The 22677-nt window shown below is 35.5% G+C and overlaps 1 protein-coding gene across 2 annotated transcripts in view; it reads left to right on the top strand.

The window, feature by feature from the left end:
- Positions 1–22677, top strand: part of HBS1L (HBS1 like translational GTPase) — an 86773-nt gene that overhangs the window by 51533 nt on the left and 12563 nt on the right. The window contains exons 1-10 of one of the 2 annotated variants that reach the window (XM_068984888.1): positions 2732–2821; positions 3243–3351; positions 10708–10970; positions 11433–11598; positions 14563–14680; positions 15586–15732; positions 17604–17678; positions 18369–18486; positions 18886–18954; positions 22321–22425. In XM_068984888.1, coding sequence (XP_068840989.1) covers positions 3305–3351; positions 10708–10970; positions 11433–11598; positions 14563–14680; positions 15586–15732; positions 17604–17678; positions 18369–18486; positions 18886–18954; positions 22321–22425 — 1108 coding nt within the window. In that variant the 5' untranslated portion in view covers positions 2732–2821; positions 3243–3304. Of the gene's footprint in view, positions 1–2731; positions 2822–3242; positions 3352–10707; positions 10971–11432; positions 11599–14562; positions 14681–15585; positions 15733–17603; positions 17679–18368; positions 18487–18885; positions 18955–22320; positions 22426–22677 lie in introns of those variants that run through there. The other variant, XM_068984886.1, reaches the window with a different exon arrangement.

Raw genomic sequence — 22677 nt, 5'->3', positions numbered from 1 at the left:
GTTCTTCTTCACTGCTGTCATCTCCTGAACAACATCATAGTTACTGTTCCTTGATCACTAAGACTTTGGCAGCTCATTTTCAGTTTTCTCATATGCCCTGAGCTCTTCCTGATCATAGCTTGTGCATCCACGTGGGAAACCAAGTCCAGTGCTCTGAACTTGGCAGTTCCTTGACCAGCTCATTTCCAGTGACCTTCACCTTTCATCAGAAATTCACTGATGAATTCCCTCCCTTCAACTTCCTCTCCCCTCAAATCATGAAATCACTTGTTCCATTCTGACCACAACCACTTCGTTGTATTTCGTACATCATGAACTTTTCTTGACCTTTGGACCCCAACTTTCAGTGCATCAGCACTCTTCCTTTATCATTTTGTTTAATCCAGTTTAGAGTTCGTGATTTATGATTTCAGTAACTCCCCCTTTTTGTTGCCATTACTTTCAACCACCTTTTTTTCTTTGCCCGTTTTTTGTATGTTGAGTAGAAACCTACCTCTGAATGACGCAGTCGGTATCTTCTCTGTGCCTCTTCCTGAATGACTGAACATTGCTAGAAAAAGTCATATGGACAGGCCAGATTGATTCCACTGCACATTCATTATTGCAAATCTTAAATGGGCAAATCTCAATTTTAAATACTGTAAACCTCAGTACTGTCCAACAGTTCCCCTATTTTGGTGTGTGTTCAACTCATTCTTTGTGCAAAAATTATTGAAAGCCTTATTTGCTTCGCTAGTCTTTTAACTTTTCTCAGTCACCCTCAGTCTTACCAGATAACTACTTGCTATGTTATGGAGAAAATAGGAACTATTAGGAGTTTTCATCTTCTAGCTTCTCAACATACCAGCCTGGTTTCTATTGTAGTAAAAGTGCTTTTCTCCTATTTTAGTTGAGTTTCTACCTGTGCTTTATGTCCCATCCCTTTCTGCACTGTCAGAAATTCTGAAACACCTGACATGATTTCTTCCTGATACTTTGAACCAGCCCTTCTCAGTTTTACTTTCTCCATCAGATGATCCCATATAACATTTTTGCTACCATTCTACCACATTCCTCCTGTTTCCAGTCAGATTTTTTTTAAGAGTCATTGGTCCATATATCTGCACAATTGCTTATCTAAGCCCTTGGGACCAGATTTGACTCAGAAATCAGAAGGTTTTGGATTTCAGAAAGCATTAACACCTGTGGTGTGATAGCCCGATGGGATTTGGGGCAGCACCCTATGATCATCACATTGTTATTTCTGCACTGGAATGTGTGGCTTTCACTTTAAGTGGAGTAAGTAAGGGCTACAAAAAGCTTTCAGTCCAGGTCAGGTTTTACTTCCAAATGAGTTTTTTAAAAAAAAAGCTTGATTTTTTTAGAGCTTTTGGACTTTGTAATCATGCGTAAGAGATAGTGGACGTGCACTTGCAGCTACTTCTGTTTTCTCACCTTCATTTTCTTTTTAACCCATTCTAACATTTCCTCTCCTCATGTCTCTCCAATGATTCTTGCTAACTCTACGAATGACCTTTATCTAAAGGGCTCGCGTCACTAGTGAATGTTTTCATTTGTCTCACTTGATTGAACAGCAGCCTCAGACTCTGGTGATGCCAAATCCCCTTAGCTTTGGGCACCATTCTCCCCTAGCCTTCCTCTGTCACCTTTTTGTAGGCCTTGTCCTCTTTCTTACTGTCCTCTGTTAAAATGATTAAAGGTTGCATTTCTTCCAAGGCTTTGTCCTCAGACCACTTGTTTTCTTCCTTGGTATTTTCTACTGTGGTGATCTCACTTACGTCAGTGCCTTCAGCAACTAATTATGTGCTGATGAGTCACACATCTATACTCCACCCAGACTTCTTTGAGAGTGACCATTTATTTTATCTTTTCCTCTATTTCCCTTCCCCCTCACATTCTTATATCATTTTCTGGGCTTCCAGTTGTGTTAGAATGAACATTGGGATCTTTGCTGCGACTTAAAGGTCCTGTGTTGCCTGACCATCGCCGCCTCCTTCAGCTTCATTTAACTCTGCTCCCTCTCCCCTCTCCTTTCACTCTCTCTGAAGGCCATGTTGCCTCCTACAGTAGGGCCTTGATACACAAGCTGCTCTCTCTGTTTGAAATGCTCTTCTTTGTAGTTTATTCCTATTCATTTTTTTTTTTTGTATCTTAACTCTTGTTTTCATGTGCCTTGTCACCAAATCATATATGGATTATAACACTAGTGACAGTTTTAATTTTACTTATATTTTTGTGATCAGTTAGTACATTTTCTCCACTAGACTATAAGCTTTCTCAGTACAAGGATTATGTCTGCTTTTGTTCAACATTATATTTCCAGTATAATGCTTGGCATACAATAGGCAGATAACAAATGTTTTGAATGAATTATATACATTAATTTACCTTTTGTAATTTTTAAACATAATTTCTATATGTACACTTACCAGTGCAGCAGTGCAGTTTCCATAGTTTTATGTGGACAAAATCCTGATGGTACTCTTACTGAAAATAGTAAAAGTTCATTCTAAAGAATTCCATGAATTAAATATATATATATTTAAAGGTTCAGATGCATAAAAGTCTTACTTTGACCTAGCTCATAATTTTATCTTCCTTCATGTTCTTAATTTTTCAATTTTGACCTCTTCCCCAGTATTCTATATAGATATCAAGTATCTATGCTTGCGTGCTGCAGTCCATGGGGTCGCAAAGAGTCGGACATGACTGAGTGACTGAACAACAAATCAAGTATCTTACTAAGTCTAGTGTTATGACCAAGTAAAATATATGCAGTGTCTAGTACAATTCAGCAGACTCTCAACTTGCTCATCAGTTTGTAGGTATCATGATTAAAAATAGTTTAACCATCTGCTAACTGACTGAACAATTTTAGTAGTGTGAAAGGGCGTGGTAGGAGAGAGAGAGAGAGGCTCTAGGTATAATGTCAGAACGAGGCTCAGTGCAGAAACCACCTTGTGACCTCTTAATATTGAAACTTAAGAGTCAGTTCAAAATTAGGAAGAGATTTGGTGGAGGGTTAAGCATAGAAGAGTCCTGACAAGAGGGGATTTCCCAGAACAGGGTGACAGAAGAATTTCTTTCATCATTTTAATATTTCACTGAATTATTTTAGAGAAAAAAATATGTTTAAAGATGTGATTCTGTGAAAATTGTCATAACATGTATTTAATATATAATAAATGTTTCTAGGAATCAACTTGAATTAATGAGCTTTTTATATTTTACTCTTTAATTAGGAAAATCAATAGATTCCCAGTCATCTCAAAGTGAATCTGAAATTGTGCCAAAAGTTACTAAGATGACTGTATCTGGAAAGAAGCAAACTATGGGATTTGAAGTGCCCAGGTAAGGTTTTTAACCCTTCCTCTTTTTTTTGAAATTAGTATTGTCTCCTTGTTAGACTGTAAGAATCTATTTCAATTTTGTATAATATAATCATTGAAGTATAATAGGTCCTCACTATGGCATAATGCAAAGAAAAGGGGATGAGAAATTAGGCTTGATTCTGAACTTATCTATGTATGTTACTCTACCTCATTGTCAATTTCCTCATACAAATTAACTATAGCTACTTTCATGTAAAAAGCATATGATTTTGTGAAATTTAGCACTGTGAGGAGAAGGCAATGGCACCCCACTCCAGTACTCTTGCCTGGAAAATCCCATGAACGGAGGAGCCTGGAAGGCTGCAATCCATGGGGTCACTGAGTGTCAGACACGACTGAGCGACTTCACTTTCACTTTTCACTTTCATGCATTGGAGAAGGAAATGGCAACCCACTCCAGTGTTCTTGCCTGGAGAATCCCAGGGACGGGGGAGCCTGGTGGGCTGCCATCTATGGGGTCGCACAGAGTCGGACACGACTGAAGTGACTTAGCAGCAGCAGCACTGTGAGGTAGGGCATCCTTATGCCACTAGATGGCATAAACAAGCAGTGTTTGGGAATTAAATGTAGCTGGTGAATCATGCAATCATTAATTAAATTTTTTTACTATTATCTTTAAACTCTTTTAGACTTTGATACTGAATAACATGGATCAGTATAACAAAGACAAAATATAAAATAAAGCATTTCTAGACTCGCAGATATCTAATGAGAAAGGATAATAAGTCATACTTAGGTATTACTCATTTATTCTTTCTTTTCACAATCTTTAGAATTTTCTCAAGAGTTTCTATAGATGAGTAAAGTGGGTTGCTTGAGACATAACAGCAGACTCATAACTTTAATTATATATATTTTGTCTACCAGTTAGACAAGAAATACTTATCAAATATAAACTATATATTTTTTTCAATTTCAGGAAATACAAACTCAGCAGCCATTTTTTTCTCCTTTACAGCATTTCTTCATGTAAATTAATAGAAATATCCATGAGTGTTGGGACGAATGTTAATGATTATTTCGTTCATTTTATTTATTTTTATTTTATAGAAGCCAGATTTCAAATTTAGTGAGGGAAAGAACTCAATATCTAGGACATAGTAGGCATTCCGTATATGTTAGTTGAATGAATGGATGAATGAAAAAGTTAGTTTTTAGTTTGAATAACTTTAGCCCATTAAAATAATTTTGCATCCTGATTCAGTAACAAAAAGCTTAGTGTATGTCCTTTCTCTCTGAATTAGGCTTGGGTTGTCAAAATCATAAATACCTTTTTATTCTCCTGTCTTGAGTGCCATTTAATACTATTATGGAATTATTTCCATTGAGCAAGGAAAAAATAAATAGAATATGCAGTTCCTTGTTCTAAGGATTTTAAAATCTTATGCAAAAGGTTTTAGAGGCTTAGAAAGCAACATGCAACTGAGCCTAGTACAAAGAAAAGAGAATGAGAAAATGGGCTTGATTCTAGACTTGTCTATGTATATTTGTTTATATATTACAGCCCATGGGGTACTGTATATTAGAAGTAAATACATAGTTATGTTTGTGAGTATTTATAACAGTAATACTCAATAATTAATTAAAATTATTGTTAAATTATTAATTGAAATTATTAATATAGTAATTAATGATCAAGAAAAATGCTTAATTCAGGTAGTAATTCTTAGACTACTACCTTTATGCTTTACAAGTATAATGCAAGCTTTTCAGAATTTATAAGACTGTATGCCTCATGAGGACAGGGACCATTAATGTTAATCATTATTTTCTTTTCATAGAATAGTTGTTTGTTTAAATATTTTTAAAAAAAAGCACCTGGAAATAGTAAAAAGGAGACCTGTGAGCCAGTATTTTGATGTGGCTCTGTAGGAGAAGTCATCAGAATGTGAAAGGTCTACAAGTACAGATGGGAAATACTCAGAAATGCATAAATGTTGCTCAAGGACCAAGCTATATTTACATCAAATACTTATATAGGATTTTGTGGAAATTTATAATAAGGATAATACTTAGGCTGTTTTTATTTAGTCTCAAGAAGGCACAGAGAAATATAATTAAACACTTGTGAGTCAAGATTTCAGCATCATAGGTTTCTATATAATGTGATTCCCAGTGACTGCTTGTTAAAAAAAAGGGTAATGCATTTCTTAGAATAAAGTGAAAGAGCAAACTTTCTTTTTACTGTTAGTAAAGATAGTAAATACCTCTCTCGAAAAAGCAGTGAGTAAAAATCATTAGAACGTTGCATAGAGAACAAATAACTGATTAACCTCTTCAATCTAAATTATTAACTTTCCAGTATCATTTAAAGAACTCACAAAGAAACATGAAGCCTCTCAATACATGTGGAAATATTCCCAATTTTGGAAAGATGATTTAAAAAAGCAGACCAGTCATTTTATAGTAATAGATACAATTACACAATTATATGATAAAGCACCTGAAAAAATATTCACAAACTTATTCTTCCATACTTTCTTTCAGTCAGTAATTATAGCTCTGAACTTGTAATAGTTACTTTACCTCATCTTAAGAGATATTTCAAAATCTTAATACATTAACTTTTACTTTATAATATGCAGAAGTTTTTATTAAGTACGGACTTACCTAGAATGCTTTTCTAACTACTTTGGCCCTTTGCTCTAACACTGCACGGGTTAGTGAATTAAAATGCAGTTTTCCTAAAATTTACTTGAAGAGAATGTTGTGAGAGTTAGAGAAAAGCAAATCTTTCATGTTACTGCTCTGTAAATGAAATAATCAAGACATGTTTTGTGATGCTCTTCCTATCCTGAATAGGGCTGCCTAATTTGTGGGTGAGCCCAGCTTCAGCCCTCAGCCCACTGTGTCAGTCATAGCTGTTCTGCTTTTGTCTGTTTTCTGTGTTGGAGTTACCATGAGTTTTCCTTTGAAGAAAAGCCTCACTAAAAACAGAAAGATTTGAAGCCAGAGATTGTGATTTTTTCCCAGGTCTGATCAGAACCAGAGTCTATGACTAGTTATTCTGGTTGAATACTTTGACTGTAATTTGTAGGGTTTGTTTTTTTTCTTTACTCCTCTAAATGCAGAGTTGTCATGTTTTTGTTTTAGACAACTAATTGTGGACATTCAGATAAATGTTTGAAAATTTCAGTTTAAATTTGATTTACTTAGCTTGGTTTGTTGGACTCAAATTTTAAGAGTGGGAACAGTTTCCACATACTTAAATTTTTTCCCTGTAGTTCGAGATGAAGCCGATCTGTCTAAGCTGTGAGTGCTCAAGTTGGTTAGTGGAGATTTGCTAAAGCAAAATAACACAGGAGTGGATAAGAGGCTTTTAATAAAGTTGAAAATACAACCAATGTGATTCTTTCCTGAGGCGTGGGATGAGAATCAGTGTTGAGCATTTAGAAAATACCAAGAGAGAGAACAGTGAATCTGTTTTTGTTACTCTGGGCAGGAAGAGAAGAGATTTACTGTTCCTACACATCTCCATCACACTACAGTCCTTAAGTGATGTTTGTAAACTTCTTTCTATATGTAATTCTTTTCTGCCACCTCCACGTTAAGATGGGTATAATTGGTTTCATTCTGACTCTTTGCGACCCCATGGACTGTAGCCTACCAGGCTGCTCTGTCCATGGGATTTTCCAGGCGATAGTACTGGAGTGGATTGGGATCAAACCCAGGTCTCCCACATTGTAGACAGACACTTTACTGTCTGAGCCACCAGGGAAGTCCATTCTAATAACTTACAATTTAACCTGTTCTTTGTCCTAAGTCTGTTTATTTGTGTCACTGAAGGAAAGGTAGGGCACATCATAGTCTGTTTGATTACATTACATCTTTCATAGCTATCCACAGGATAGCACTGGTATGATTTCCGTGGAGCACAGTCAAAGAGCTAATGAGGAACTAAGTAAGATCAGTGTTTACTTTTGAAGGCACTGTCAGTGTCAAGGAGGAAATAAGCCAGATGGTCTTATTTCTATTTTATATATCTGAGTTCCTCACTAGATTTTAAACTTTTGGGATCAATCGATAAAACTTTCTCATTTCTATATCTTTTCTTCTCAGTATCAGTGACTAGTGTATGTTACAGTTTTTAGTGAGTCAAGTATTTGTTGAATTAATGAATTAAAATTCCTTTGCCAAAAGTAATAAAAATGTAGACATTTAGAGATACTTCCTTTAAGGACAGTGCTTGAGCAAAAAAAGATTGCAAGTCTCTGTGCTGTTGGAGGAATGAGTTAGGGATTAAAAACTGATAGGCAATTTTTTTTTTTTTTAGTATGAATTTATCTGTTGGAACACATTTGGTACCAATTTTTACAAAATATCTCCTTTATGCCACCTGTTTTGATAGGACTGTATGGCTAAGCTATGGGCTTAGACATTGAATTTCAGTTACTTTATGGGATATTTTCTTCTTATCTTAGTTTTTAGTAGTCTGTTTTTCTCCTGGAATCTTCTAAGTCTGTATTTGTGTGGTTTGGGTCTAACTGCTTATCATTTCCACCTTAACAGACTAGCCACTTAGCTGCTGCTGCTGCTAAGTCGCTTCAGTCGTGTCCGACTCTGTGCAACCCCATAGATGGCAGCCCACCAGGCTCCCCCGTCCTTGGGATTCTCCAGGCAAGAACACTGGAGTGGGTTGCCATTTCCTTCTCCAATGCATGAAAGAGCCACTTAGCAGAGATCAGTTTTTGGTCTGCAGATGTAAGAATGTAAAGAGATGTCTCTGCCCTTCTGACATTATAGGATATCAGTCAAATTGGTTTAAATATTATTTTTTTTAAATTTATTTTTTTATTGAAGGATAATTGCTTTACAGAATTTTGTTGTTTTCTGTCAAACCTCAACATGAGTCAGACATAGGTATACATATATATATCCCCTCGCTTTTGAACCTCCCTCCCATCTACCTCCCCATCCTACCCCTCTAGGTTAAAACAGCCCCTGTTTGAGTTTCCTGAGCCATACAGCAAATTCCCGTTGGCTCTGTATTTCACATATGGTAATGTAAGTTTCCATGTTAACTATTTACATGCATCTCACCCTCTGCTCCTCGCTCCCCATGTCCATAAGTCTGTTCTCTATGTCTGTTTCTCCATTGCTGCCCTGTAAATAAATTCTTGAGTACCATTTTTCTAGATTCCATATATGTGCATTAGAATATGATATTTATCTTTCTTTCTGACTCACTTCACTCTGTATAACAGGTTCTAGGTTCATCTACCTCATCAGAAGTGACTGAAATGTGTTCCTTTTTTATGGCTGAGTAATATTACATTGTGTACCACAACTTCTTTATCCATTCATCTGTCAGTAGACATCTAGATTGCTTCCATCTTCTAACTATTGTAAATAGTGCTACAATGAACAGTGGGATACATGTATCTTTTTCAACCCTGGTTTCCTCAGGGTATATGCCTAGGAGTGGGATTGCTGGGTCATATGGTGGTTTTATTTCTAGTTTTTTAAGGACTCTCCATACCATCTTCCATAGTGGCTGTATCAGTTTACATTCCCAATAGTGCAAGAGCAGTCCCTTTTCTCCACACCCTCCCCAGCATTTATTGTTTGTAGACTTTTTGATGGTGGCCATTCTGACCAGCGTGAGGTGATATCTCATTGTGGTTTTGATTTACATTTTTCTAATAATGAGTGATGTTGAGCATCTTTTCATGTGTTTGTTAGCCATCTGTATGTCTTCTTTGGAGAAATGTCTGTTTAGGTCTTTTTCCCACTTTTTGATTGGGTGGTTTGTTTTTCTGTCATTAAGTTGTATGAGCTGCTTGTATATTTTTGAAATGAATCCTTTGTCAGTTGTTTCATTTGCTATTAATTTTCTCCCATTCTGAGAGTTGTCTTTTCACCTTGCTTATAGTTTCCTTTGCTGCGCAAAAGCTTTTAAGTTTAATCAGGTCCCACTTATTTACTTTTATTTCCGTTACTCTAGGATGTGGGTCATAGAGGATCTTAATCTGATTTGTGTCATCGAATGTTCTGCCTATGTTTTTCTCTAAGAGTTTTATAGTTTCTGGTCTTACATTTATGTCTTTAATCCATTTTGAGATTATCTTCGTGTATGGAGTTAGGAAATGTTCTAATTTCATTCTTTTACATGTTGCTCTCCAGTTTTCCCAGCACCATTTATTGAAGAAGCTGTCTTTGCCCCATTTAATATTTTTTCTCCTTTGTCAAAAATAAGGTAGCCATAGGTGCCTGGCTTTATTTTTGTGCTTTCTATCTTGTTTCATTGGTCAATATTTCTGTTTCTGTGCCAGTACTATGCTGTCTTGATGACTGTAGCTTTGTAGTATAATCTGAAGTCAGGAAAGTTGATTCCTCCAGCTCCATTCTTCTTTCTCAAGACTGTTTTGGCTATTTGGGGTCTTTGGTATTTCCATATGAATTGTGAAATTTTTAGTTCTAGTTCTGTGAAAAATGCCATTGGTAATTTGATAGGGATCACATTGAATCTGTAGATTGCATTTGGTAGTATAGTCATTTTCACAATATTGATTCTTCCTACCCAGGAACATGGAATATCTCTCCATCTGTTTATATCATCTTTGATTTCTTTCATCAGTGTCTTATAATTTTCTGTGTACGGTTCTTTTGTCTCCTTAGGTAAGTTTATTCCTGGATATTTAATTCTTTTTGTTGCAGTGATGAATGGGATTGATTCCTTAATTTCTCTTTCTGAGTTTTCATTGTTAGTATATAGAAATACAAGGGATTTCTGTGTATTGATTTTGTATCCTGCAACTTTGCTAAATTCACTGATTAGCTCTGTAATTTTCTGATACTATCTTTAGGGTTTTCCATGTAGAGTTTTCCATGTACAGTGTCATGTCATCTGCAAACAGTGAGAGCTTTACTTCTTTTTCAGTTTGGATTCCTTTTATTTCTTTTTCTTCTCTGATTGCAGTAGCTAGGACTTCCAGAACTATGTTGAATAATAGTGGCAAAAGTAGACACCCTTGTCTTGTTCCTGATCTTAGGGGGAATGATTTCAAGGTGCTACTGGTGGTTGGGTGATGCCAGGCCTTGTATTCAAGTGGTTTCCTTTTTGTGAGCTCTCACTATTTGATACTCCTTAGGTTTATTTCTCTGGTAGTCTAGGTCTTGGAATCAGTGCTACCACTCCAAAGGCTCGGGGCTTGATCTTGGATTATTCTCTATGTCGGCATGTGACTTCACTACTTAGATTCTCTGCCAGCACTCCCAAGAAATATCCTAGCACCTCTAGGAAAGCAGCAGCTCTTCAAGGGTGGTCGCCAGACTTGGTTTAAATATTCTTTATTCCTGTCTCCGCCTTCTGTAGAGTAACTGCTGAAGAAAATGGTCATAGTTTCCACACACCTCAAAAAGGGCATTCTAGTGAAGATACCAACCTTGTTTCTTCTGATGTACTTGAGAGTGCTTCTAAATCAGCTCTTCCATCCCACACCATTCAAGCATCAGAAGAGCAGAGTTCAACACCAACTCCAGTGAAAAAGTCTAGCAAGCTGAGGCAACAAATAGATATCAAAGCGGAACTGGAGAAGCGGCAAGGAGGAAAGCAGCTCCTCAACCTAGTGGTCATTGGTAATGCCTTTTGTTCCTCTGGATTATCAGTCAGCTGCTCAAGCCCAGTAATTGTCTAGTGGCAGGCAGCATGGGAATATGCTCCACTCTGAGTTTCTGTGTAGGTGTGAATAGACATGAAGCAAGAAGGCATTGAACTGTAATGTTGAGTTGTCAAGGTCACTTGGGGTGAAATAATGCCAAGTTGCCAAAGAGGTTATTAGACTTGGTTGTGGCCTTTTCATTTTGTGAATATTGGAAAATGGCATCTCTTGTTGATCATTTTGATTTCCAGAAATCAAAGAAACTTTCTCCCCTCTAAAGAGATATGCTCTTTTTTCTCCATTACTTGGCAAACTATTATTTGATAAAAATTGGTGTTTATTGCTCTAAACTATTGAATTACAAATTCATGCTATGCCTCAATGTGAACAACATCTGGAAAATGTACCTAGTATTAAATCTTGAATCAATTTTCTTTAGGTCATGTTGATGCTGGGAAAAGTACTCTGATGGGACATTTGCTTTATCTTCTGGGTGACGTAAACAAAAGAACTATGCATAAGTATGAACAAGAGTCTAAAAAGGCTGGCAAAGCTTCGTTTGCATATGCATGGGTCTTGGATGAGACTGGTGAAGAAAGGGAAAGGTAGTCATTATATATAAAATTTTCATTCTGAAATTGTATATGCTCTTTAAATAATTGCGTAATATGTGTTGAGTATGGATGAAACAAATCATGAAATTTTTAGATACTATTTTTAGAAAACTCAGTTATCAGGGAAATATTTTTTTTTGTAGTTTTGGTTGTAATCTACATACAGTGTTTTACTCCTTTAAATTCTATGGAAATAGTTTAAAAGTATGTTTATTTAAAAAATTGAAAGAAAAATACATACACATAGCAAAAGGTAGTAAAATCTCATAGTTAATTATTCTGTGGGAGAAGTTTTGCTTGTCAGTTCCCTGAGTATATGTCAAATTGTCTTGATTTTGAATTAACATTATGAGAAAGACTCTTAACTTAAAATTAGTATATACAGTGTTATATGTATATATATTCTTTATATATATGTAGAGTTATTACAATATCAGTTTATAAAGGAAAAGTAACTTTTTGTAGTATACCATCTTCTGTCTAAAATCAAAATGACTAGTAAATTCAATATAAGATTTAATTCATCTTTATACTTTCTTACTAAGTTTTTATGAGACACAGTCAACAAACAATTAGTTAAACCTATCTCCTGCTATGCAGATCTAATCCAGTGGATTACTCCTGAATGTATAACTGTGTTCAGTGCTAACTTTGGGAATATTCTAGGAGAATATAGCCACTCATATCCCTCTGATCAAAGTATTTCTTTTGAGGTCTTTTTAGAGTGGTAATATATTCCATGTTAGAACTGTTAAGAATGGGGGACCCAATGGCACCTTTGTCTGGAAAGAAAGAGGATACCTTATAATTAAGTGAAATGGCAATTATACCTGCCATCTCAAACTAATACTCTACAGGCGTCTGAAAGTCGTAAATCAACTAAGAAATTACTCTGTGTCCTGTGATATCTTCATTTTGAATATGATTAGAGAGTATTAAAAAATGTGTGTTTATTTTCTTGGAGTATTGGGTAACCTACATTATAATATATAAGATAATTTTCAATAAAGTTGGTCACAATATTCCTTACCTCTTCTGATAAGTAGAATTTTACATCATAGTGCTTTGAATTTTGTTTTGTTTTTTCTTGTGTCTTTTTTATTCTTGCAGTATCACAAGCTTGTTTTCCAACTTAGAAAAAATAGTTGGACAGTTACAGATTTTTGGAAAATGAATATTGGAAAACAGTGGAATTTTGTATGATATCTGCATTAGGAGACTAAAGAATTTTTACCTGTCAGCACATCAAGTAGATTATTGAAGTATATTTATAGCTTTTTAGTTTCCTTTGTACCATCTATCAAGTAGGTAGTTTGAGAATTGTATCATTTAAGTGAGAAGTGGCTTGTTTTAATTTATTTCATATGTGAGTTGAGCAGACAAGTGACATAATAATTTTTCTCTTTCTTAGAATAATTAATAATTTTAATGTATTTAAATAATAAACCTGCTGGTTGGCTGTTATACTTTTGCTACTGGTAGTTCTCTGTTGCTCAGCATGCTACAATATTTAGAACATTCCTTCCTCCTGTAGATCGTAGAAGCTTCCATATACATAATGGGAGTTTTAACTTACCACTATATTCCTGAGTAACATTTTGAAAATGCAGTGAATTGCATATCCCACCATGTTAAATGCTTGTAAATCCTCTTTCTGCTCATGTGTTGAACAGAAATTAGTAGCCTGAGTGACATTTTCACATTCTTTTGGTTACACATGCAGAGTAAAGATAGGTCCAAAGTGTGTGTCAAAGTGATCCAAGAAGGAGCTTAGGCTCAGTCTTGGTTCATCACTATTCTCAGATAATTATTTGGGGATTATTAAAGAGAATTAAGTATCATTTTTACAAGCTTAAATGGCCCATGGTTTCAGATTAAACTAGAATAATGTGACTAAAGAGACCCACAGTTATCTTACTGCTAAGATGAACGTGTAATTTACCAGCATAATTGTTGGGATACTAGTAGTAAAAGAGTGCTCATTCCTTATTGTGGAATTTTCAGGGCAAACCAGGATGAATAATTACCTAATTTATTGCCCACTTGATTTCACTTTCTAAACTCCTAAAGTTTAGAAAGACTTGCTACTTTTGTAGACACTCCTGGACTTTCTTATAGTCTGACTCTGTTTTTGTGGCTAAGAAGGGTACTGTGTTTTTGGGTTTCCCTGGTGGCTCAGAGGTTAAAGAGTCTGCCTCCAATGCGGGAAACCCGGGTTCGATCCCTGGGTCGGGAAGATCCCCTGGAGAAGGAAATGGCAACCCACTCCAGTATTCTTGCCTGGAGAATCCCATGGACAGAGGAGCTTTGGTAGGCTACAGTCCACGGGGTCACAAAGAGTCGGACACGACTGAGTGACTTCACTCACTCACTCAAGAAGAGTACTGTGTTGGACTCCAAGAAGATTATGTGGGATGCAAAACCTCTGCTCTTTGTCTCTCTCAAATTTTAAGAAATTGTGCATCTCCTTTGTTATGTCTCGTTCGATATATGTGTACCATGCTGACCAGCCTTGCAAATGAAAGTTTCACAAGTTTATTTCTGTAATTAATGAAACATAAATGTAAGAAGATAAGGAAAAGTTCCTCTTGATAGTACCTCATTCTTCATTTTTATCTTTTCTCCTGTATAGTATTTGTTTCCCACTTCAGAGATGTCCCTATGTTTCTTTCTTCCTTCGCAATTTATACTGCTTCTTACTGGAAAAAAAAAAAAAAGAAAATGGGAAACATCAATCATTTTGATTAAACTCTTGTTATGTCCACAACCTTGTATTGAAGCCATACCAGCAGAAATTCCAGATAGCCTAATTATTCAAAATAACAGACTGTATAATAGAATTCTCAGAATTACTTAAGAATTTAGACTGTTATTTTTCCTATATTATTAAATAACTTAGTCTCTAAAACTTGATTATTTCTATAGTTGTTCTAACCATTTTATGTTTTCTTTAAGGGGGGTAACAATGGATGTTGGTATGACAAAGTTTGAGACCAAAACCAAAGTTATTACATTAATGGATGCTCCAGGCCATAAGGATTTCATTCCAAATATGATTACAGGAGCAGCCCAGGTACCAGATATTTCCTTAACCAAAGTACAGTGAATGTAAATAAATTTCCTGATGCTGAGGTTATAATTCTAGAATTATAACTTAAAATACTAAAGTTCTAGCCTTTTAAAAAATATGAGAAATACTATATTTTTCATTGTCTATTTATTGGTACTTTATAAAACCTTAGAATTCTAACTTATTACAAAGTAGCAAATGTATAAAAGCCACAAGTTTCTTTCGTAAAAATAATGGTAGGGGCTTGATAAGGCATAGCTTTGTATTTCATTTATTAATAAATTGGAGTGAATATTTCAACATAAGCCTTTTTGTTACATTTATATTCGTATCGAGTCCTGTATCTTTTTAAAGAGCTTATTTATGCAGAAATAGGGAACCTTGGGAGTTTTCCCCCTGTGGTCTTAATGGGATTAGAAAACAATTGTAATTTGCAGATGTACATGATTCTTAATAAGGATACTGAAAAAAAATTCAAAGATAGTAACTTTAAGTAATTAAGACAATGAAAATAGCATTAGATATATGGAACATTGATTTCTTCTATAATAGATGATTATTAGAAAATATGGAGAGTTCATAACACAATTATTTGTCCCTGTTTACTTAGGTTTTAATTTTATGTTTTTCTTCTTTTGCCCAGTTATCATAATTGTTATGTAATCAAACATGGGAAGTTTTGTTCTTTATGACATTATTTTTTTGATCACATGCTAGTACTTTCTTCTATTTAAAATTTTAATCCATCTGTGTGACTCCTTTGATTTGCTTGTGTTTGGTGGGAAGTTAGAGTCTTCCTTTAGAATCTGACCTACACAGTTACTTCAGTAGTCTGTCCTTTGAATTAAAATGGTGTGACATTGTTTCTAGCTTAGATTTTTAAAAAAATTTTTTTTTATTTTTTTTAGGCAGATGTAGCTGTTTTAGTTGTAGATGCCAGCAGGGGAGAGTTTGAAGCTGGATTTGAGACTGGGGGACAAACACGAGAGCATGGACTCTTGGTTCGTTCTCTTGGAGTGACCCAACTCGTAGTTGCAGTCAATAAAATGGATCAGGTATTTAAAAGCTTTTGAGTATTCATTTTAGATGCTGATTAAGATGATGTTCTGCCATGTTGATGACCTCAGATGTAACTAGTATATATTTTCTTAGCCCATTTATCATATTTTAAAGAATAAATACATGATGCTGATATTAAATGAGGTATTAGTAGTATTAAGCAAGAAGATAAATTTTTACTTTATCTTCTAATTCTATAAGAATTAACTTATAAATCTTAAAATCATTTTTAGTTATAAAAATAATTATTTATTCTGGTCTGAGGAAAACCTGAAATAAATATTTCCAGCCTTCCCCTCCTGCAGATTTTTAACTTTTCATTTTGTACTTCCATTCAGTTTATTTTTGCACATAAAAATCTTTTTCTTTACAACATTGGGTTCTAGTCTACTTCATTATCTACTTTTTTCAAAAAATTGGCAATATTCTTGTTTTTGTTTCTAAGTTACTAATAATTTTTATGTAAAGTGGTTTTTACAGCTTTCTTCTAGTATATTTTGAAGATATACTTTATTCAGACAGCCCCCTACTTTTGAATATTTTCAGTTTTGTGCGTGTATTTAGAAATAGTTTATTCTGTGGAAATTTCTGGGCCCAAGGATATATATGTTTTTTAAGTCTTGCTGAACATGATCAGAAGGGGTTCCAGGTGGCGCTAGTGCTAAAGAAGCTGCCTGTCCATGCAGGAGACATAGGAGATGTGAATTTGATCCCTGGGTCTGGAAGATCCCCTGGAGGAGGGCATGGCAGCCCACTCCAGTTTTCTTGCCTGGGGAATCTCATGGACAGAGGAGCGTGGCAGGCTACAGTCCTCATGGTTGCAAAAAGTTGGATATGACTGAAGTGACTTAGCACACACACATGGATGCACATTCTTTGTGTATTTATTTATCATTTGTATTTTTTTGAATTTATATAATTTGATTTTTTTAAGTTTTAAAACTGAGTAATATGTAAGCATAATTTACTTATTAAAGACATTATCATTTCCTTTTAATTTATTTCTTTATGCTTAGGTATTTTCTTATCCTGGTATCAAATACATATTCACCTAAATTTTCTACATGTTTCTTTTATGGTATTACCATTACATATACCTTTTATTTTTTTCCCAACATTTTAGTATGAAAGTATTCAGACATAAAGCAAAGTTGGAAGAATTTTACAGTAGACACCCAAATTATACCTCCTACATAATATTCTTCCACTTGCGTGATATCATTTTTGTCTGTCTACCCCTGTATCCATCCATTAATCCATCTTATTTTGACATGACTTTCCATGTTACTTACAAGTTATAGTCATTTTTACATTTACCCTTGAATACTATAGCATGGGAATAGTTATCTAGAATTCATATCACATATGAACATTACATATACTAAGAAGTCTAGTTGACTTGAGTAGGTGTCAATAATTTTGTCTTATTTCAGTTGGTCAAGCAGTTGGTCCAAGCATAAATTTAATAAGTATCTCACTTTTTCTGCTCACTTTTGAATTCACTTTTAGAGGCAGCCCATTCCAGTATTCTTGCCTAGAATATCTCATGGACAGAGGAGCCTGTCCATAGGTTACAGAGTTGGACATGACTTAGCAACTGAAAACAAAAACAAAATTAGCATACACAAAAATTCTATGTTTTGGTGTTTGTTTCTAGGCTTTCTGTTGTAGGAAAAGCTATTTTTAGATTGTTTTAATAGTAAGATCTGACATTCTGAGCTTTAATTTTAAATAGATTTCATATTTTCATAGATTTTATAATTATATTTCATAGTCTTAATTATTTATATTTTATTTCAGAAATTAAAAATTTTTAATATAGCATGGTCTTAAGCACAGTTTTAAAAATAAATTGGATCTTTGTCAGGTTAATTGGCAACAAGAAAGGTTTCAAGAGATTACTGGAAAACTTGGGCACTTTCTTAAGCAAGCTGGTTTTAAGGTAAGATCATTTTAAATTTATTTGGTTACTTTTCCTAAGTCTCATCTTACTGATATGAGAGAAAAAACTACTTTGGTATTCTTGTCTTGTTCAGTATGTTTAATTCTTTTTGTTTTTATTTCTCCCTGGGGTTATATGTATATTATGTTCTTTGGATTACTTTGTTTTAGAGAATTGCATAAATTGGCTTGGATTTAGTATAAGTAGAAGACTTTTTCTCCACTTATTAGATGTATAGGTTTAGGAAGGTCACCGAGGAGTGTAGAAACTAGTAGAGAGAAATTTCTCCAGCAACAGTGTGAAGTATACCTATGTTACGAGGTAATAATGCTTGAATGCTTTGGAACAGACTTGTAAGTTTCCCACAAAATAAAAAAGGTTGGAAACTATTGGATCAGATAACATCAGGGCAGTAGTTCTGTGATTTAAGTTACTTTTTGAAAAGTACATGGTTACTTTTGCAAACTTGGTACAGTTATGGTAATAGTGAACCTTTTAGCTTTTTAAAAATAATGTTGTATTGGGAATTCTCTGGCTGTCTGGTGGTTAGAACTCCTTGCTTCCACTGTAGGGGACATGTGTTCAATCCTTGGTTGTGAAACTTAAGATCCCACATGCCTATGGCATAGCCAAATAAAAGAAAAGAAACAATGTTGTGTTGAGTTTCATGTGTTCAATCCTTTTTTATAGGAAAGTGATGTAGCTTTTATCCCTACAAGTGGTCTCAGTGGTGAAAATCTAATCACAAGATCTCAGTCAAGTGAACTTACAGGATGGTATAAAGGACTATGTTTATTAGAACAAATTGGTAAGACTACTACCATATTAATTTTAATACATTATAAACTTGATAGTAATTATTATTTAGAGTTCTTTATAGAGGACAGTGATTTATGTGAAAATGGATAGTGTTTACACTCAGGAGTGAGATTACCAGTTTTAGAATTATATGAATATTCAAATTGGTGCCAAAGTTTTCTTGTTTAATTAATGCCTACTCCACTTACCTCCCAGACTGTTGTGACATTAAATAAGAAACGTGTGAAAACATTTCATAAACTACAAAGTATTATATGAATCACAGTCAATTTGCTATTAGTAATAAAAATATTTTCTAGGAGACATAGGAGTATAGTGGACTCCATTGGACATGAATCAAAAATTACTCTTAAATTAAATGTTTCTGTTTTTACCATTTTTTTCCCAGATTCCTTCAAGCCTCCTCAAAGATCTATAGATAAGCCTTTTAGATTATGTGTATCTGATGTTTTCAAAGGTAAGTGCTACCTCTGTTGGCCTTCTTCAGTATGGCCCCTGGCTTTTCCTTCTCTCTTGACCTCTGTTGTTGGACAAAATTATTATGTTGTCTTCAGATTCTCCCTTCTTTATGCTGCTGCTGCTGCTGCTAAGTTGCTTCAGTTGTGTCCGACTCTGTGTGACCCCGTAGACGGTAGCCCACCAGGCTCCCCCGTCTCTGGGATTCTCCAGGCAAGAATACCGGAGTGGGTTGCCATTTCCTTCTCCAGTGCGTGAAAGTGAAAAGTGAAAGTGAAGTCACTCAGTCGTGTCTGACTCTTAGCGACCCCATGGACTGCAGCCTACCAGGCTCCTCCGCCCATGGGAATTTCCAGGCAAGAGTGGTACATAATTCTAGTTACTTAATGACCCTGCCCAGAAAAATCTTCAATTTACTTACCATTTCCTCATATCTTTACTCAGGCTTCCCTTGTGGCTCAGCTGGTAAAGAATCTGCCCGCAATGCGGGAGACTTGGGTTTGATCTCTGGTTTAGGAAGATCCCCTGGAGAAGGGAAAGGCTGCCCACTCCAGTATTCTGGCCTAGAGAATTCCATGGACTGTATAGTCCATGGGGTTGCAAAGAGTCAGACACAACTGAGTGACTTTCACTTTCACTTTTATATTTTACTCATCTTCCGAGGGTTAAAAAAAACCTAGTCTTTTATCTTTCTAGCCTTGTAGTTTTGTTTTTTCTCCCATTAGATTCCTTTAGTTCTGTATCCTTCAGCCAAACTGGATCATTCAGTGTTTCTTAATCATATAGGGTTTTTATTGCCACTGTGTCTACCCATCTTGTGCCCTTTTCTCTCTTCACTTGTTCATTTCCTACCCATATGTAACAGTTTCAGTCAGGAAATAGACATGACATATAGGTAAAATAGGAAGTTTAATATAGAGAATTATTAATATGATAAAAAAGACTGACTATAAGATACCAGGGACAATATGGCACCCTAGGACTGAGGAAGTGAACCCAAGGAAGGACAAACTTAGAAGAGATGTGAGAGGAGATATTGTGTTAAATATCTAAGAATACATCTAATTTAATGTTTACAAGACCTTACATTAAAAAAAAAACATGGAAATGAGATAAAATGTCTTAATAAATAAAAGAACATAATGTACTTAATGTATTGGAATAATCAGTATGGTGAAGATGTCAGCTGTTGCCCAAATTTTCATTATCAGAGTGGGCAGTAAAGAGTAGATTTGGAACTGAGTAGCAATAAATTGGTAATCTGGAGGTGATAAGTGAGGTCATCCACACACATACCCTAAGGTGTTCCTCCATGGTCTCTGTGCTCTCGTTGCATTTTCCATGCAGTGTTATACTTGTTTCTATGCTGATTATTTCCTTTAGATTGTGAACTCCTCGAGAGTAAGTACTGTCACTTCTATTTCAATATTTGCAGGACCTAGCTCAGTGGTTGGCACATAACACATACTTAATAAATGTTTAATGAATAAATGAAGGTGCTTCACAAAAATCATGCAATGAAATTGAAAGTTATTATTATCATCTTCCAGCATTCTAGTAGAAGAGAAATGATGGTAATGCTTTTCAAAATGCTTCTATTATCTATTTTAAAAATAAGATGTGCTTAATTCTTTTTTTGACAGCGTTTGCTGACTCTACTTTTTTACCTCCTCTTCTTTCTTCAGGCTGCTCCCTGGCTTCTGCCTGCATTGCTCTCCTCAGTGTTCCCACTGAGATTATCGGTGATTTCTTGGTTACCAATGTCAGTATGCATTTTTCATTTCTGTCTTACTTCCATCTCACTTGAGTTTGGCATTTCTTCTGAGGCTGCTAGCCACATCCACCCTGAAACTTTTCCCCCTTGGCTTCTGTGGCCCACTTTCTCTCGCTCCACTGTTCTGCCTCTCTCTGTCTCCTCTGGCCTCCTCTTTCTCTGTCCTTTTACTTGTGTTCTGTCACTTCACTCCTCTTACTCTACACGCTTCCTTTTGACCAACATCCATGATTTCTTCTATCTCCTACATCTTGATGCACCCCAGATCTTCAACCCAAACCTGTTCTCACCCTGCAGATACATCTGCTCACTGCTGCTGGGCATCTCCCCAGAGAGTGTGCTCCCAGGGTTCCATTCTCGTGGATTTGGTATGATTGGGGCCCTCTTGAATGCATCTTCTTCACCTGTCTGCCTTGCAGGCACTTCAAATTCACCAAGGCTAAAATCAATCTTGTTCTTTAATTTTCTATCTCACGGTTAATACACATCATCTCAGATTTCTCTTATTTTTGCCATTATTCCCCACTTACCTTATCACCTTAAATCTGTCATACCTTATTCTCAGATTCTTGAGTTTCTTCTCTTTTTGCAGTCAACATATGCATTTCAGTCAGCCTCTCCACTCTGACACGGAAATACCATCATATCATTTCTCCATTTCATAATTCTTTACTAGTTTCCAGTTATTTAACTGAGGATGAAATTCAAACCCTAAGCATGGTATATGAGGCACCAGTATTATTTGCTCCGTGTCTGCATCCTTTGCTTCCTCTCTTGGCTTTCCCTCATCATTCCATATGGTCCCATAGAAATTCCATATAAATGACACATGGGTCTTAGCACACCCCACATTCATTTATGACTGTGCCTTTGCACATGCATACAGGCTGCCTGGTAAACTCCTGGTTCTTTTTCTTCTAAATGCCTGGCTTAAGTGTAGTCATTGCCCATTATCATGGATTCTTTGATGTGCCTTGTTTTGTTTCTGTTGCACATTATAAATAACTTTTGTCTTGGGACGGTGTAATTGTTTTTGCCTTTCTCTCCACTGGTGTAACCTCCTTCTAGGTAGAGGCTTATATTTTCATCTCTTTATTTCCAGAGTTTAGCACAATGCTATTTAGTAAGCATTAACAAATATTTGAAGAAGGAATTCCTACTTTTTCTAATATAAATATTTTTATTTATAAGAAAATAGAATATGGTGTGCCATATTTAGTAGATACATTAAAAATTCTGAAATGATCATTGCTTAATGTTCGTTGAACTACTGCTTTCATATAACTAGTAGGAAATGGTGGCACTAGTGGTAAAGAACCCACCTGCCAATGCAGGAGACGTAAGAGAGGCGAGTTCGACCCTTGGGTCAGGAAGATCCCCCGGAGGAGGGCGTGGCAACCCACTCCAGTATTCTTGCCTGGAGAATCCCATGGACTGAGGAGCCTGGTGGGCTACAGTCCATAGGGTCACAAAGAAGCAGACACAACTGAAGTGACTTAGCACAGCATACAGGGAACTAAGTGTAGCTAGCAGTGCTAAGCATCAGATGATACTGTTAAGTAAACCATAACAATATTTTGGCATGTTTTGCAGATCAAGGATCTGGATTTTGTGTAACTGGTAAAATTGAAGCTGGTTATATCCAAACTGGTGACCGACTACTAGCAATGCCTCCTAATGAAACTTGTACTGCAAAAGGTATTCCTCTGCAAAATTTTTTTGTTAAACAACCCTATATTGAGACAGCAGATTTTTAAAGGTAGTTTAGTTATTAACTCCAGAGTAAATAACCTCTTACTGAAATTGTAACTGACTGTCAGAATGATACTAACTGTTGAAGATAAAAATGTGAAAACATTAAACGATTTTTTTCAGTTGTGACTATGTGTGTATAAATGTACATATAACATTCTTACTGTGGTAGCATTTTTCTTTTTTCTTGACATTGAT

Source organism: Capricornis sumatraensis, chromosome 13 (genome assembly GCF_032405125.1).
Source record: "Capricornis sumatraensis isolate serow.1 chromosome 13, serow.2, whole genome shotgun sequence".
Lineage (NCBI taxonomy): Eukaryota > Metazoa > Chordata > Mammalia > Artiodactyla > Bovidae > Capricornis > Capricornis sumatraensis.
The sequence above is the reverse complement of the archived record's forward strand: the minus strand, read 5'-3'. Positions and strand labels throughout refer to the sequence as shown.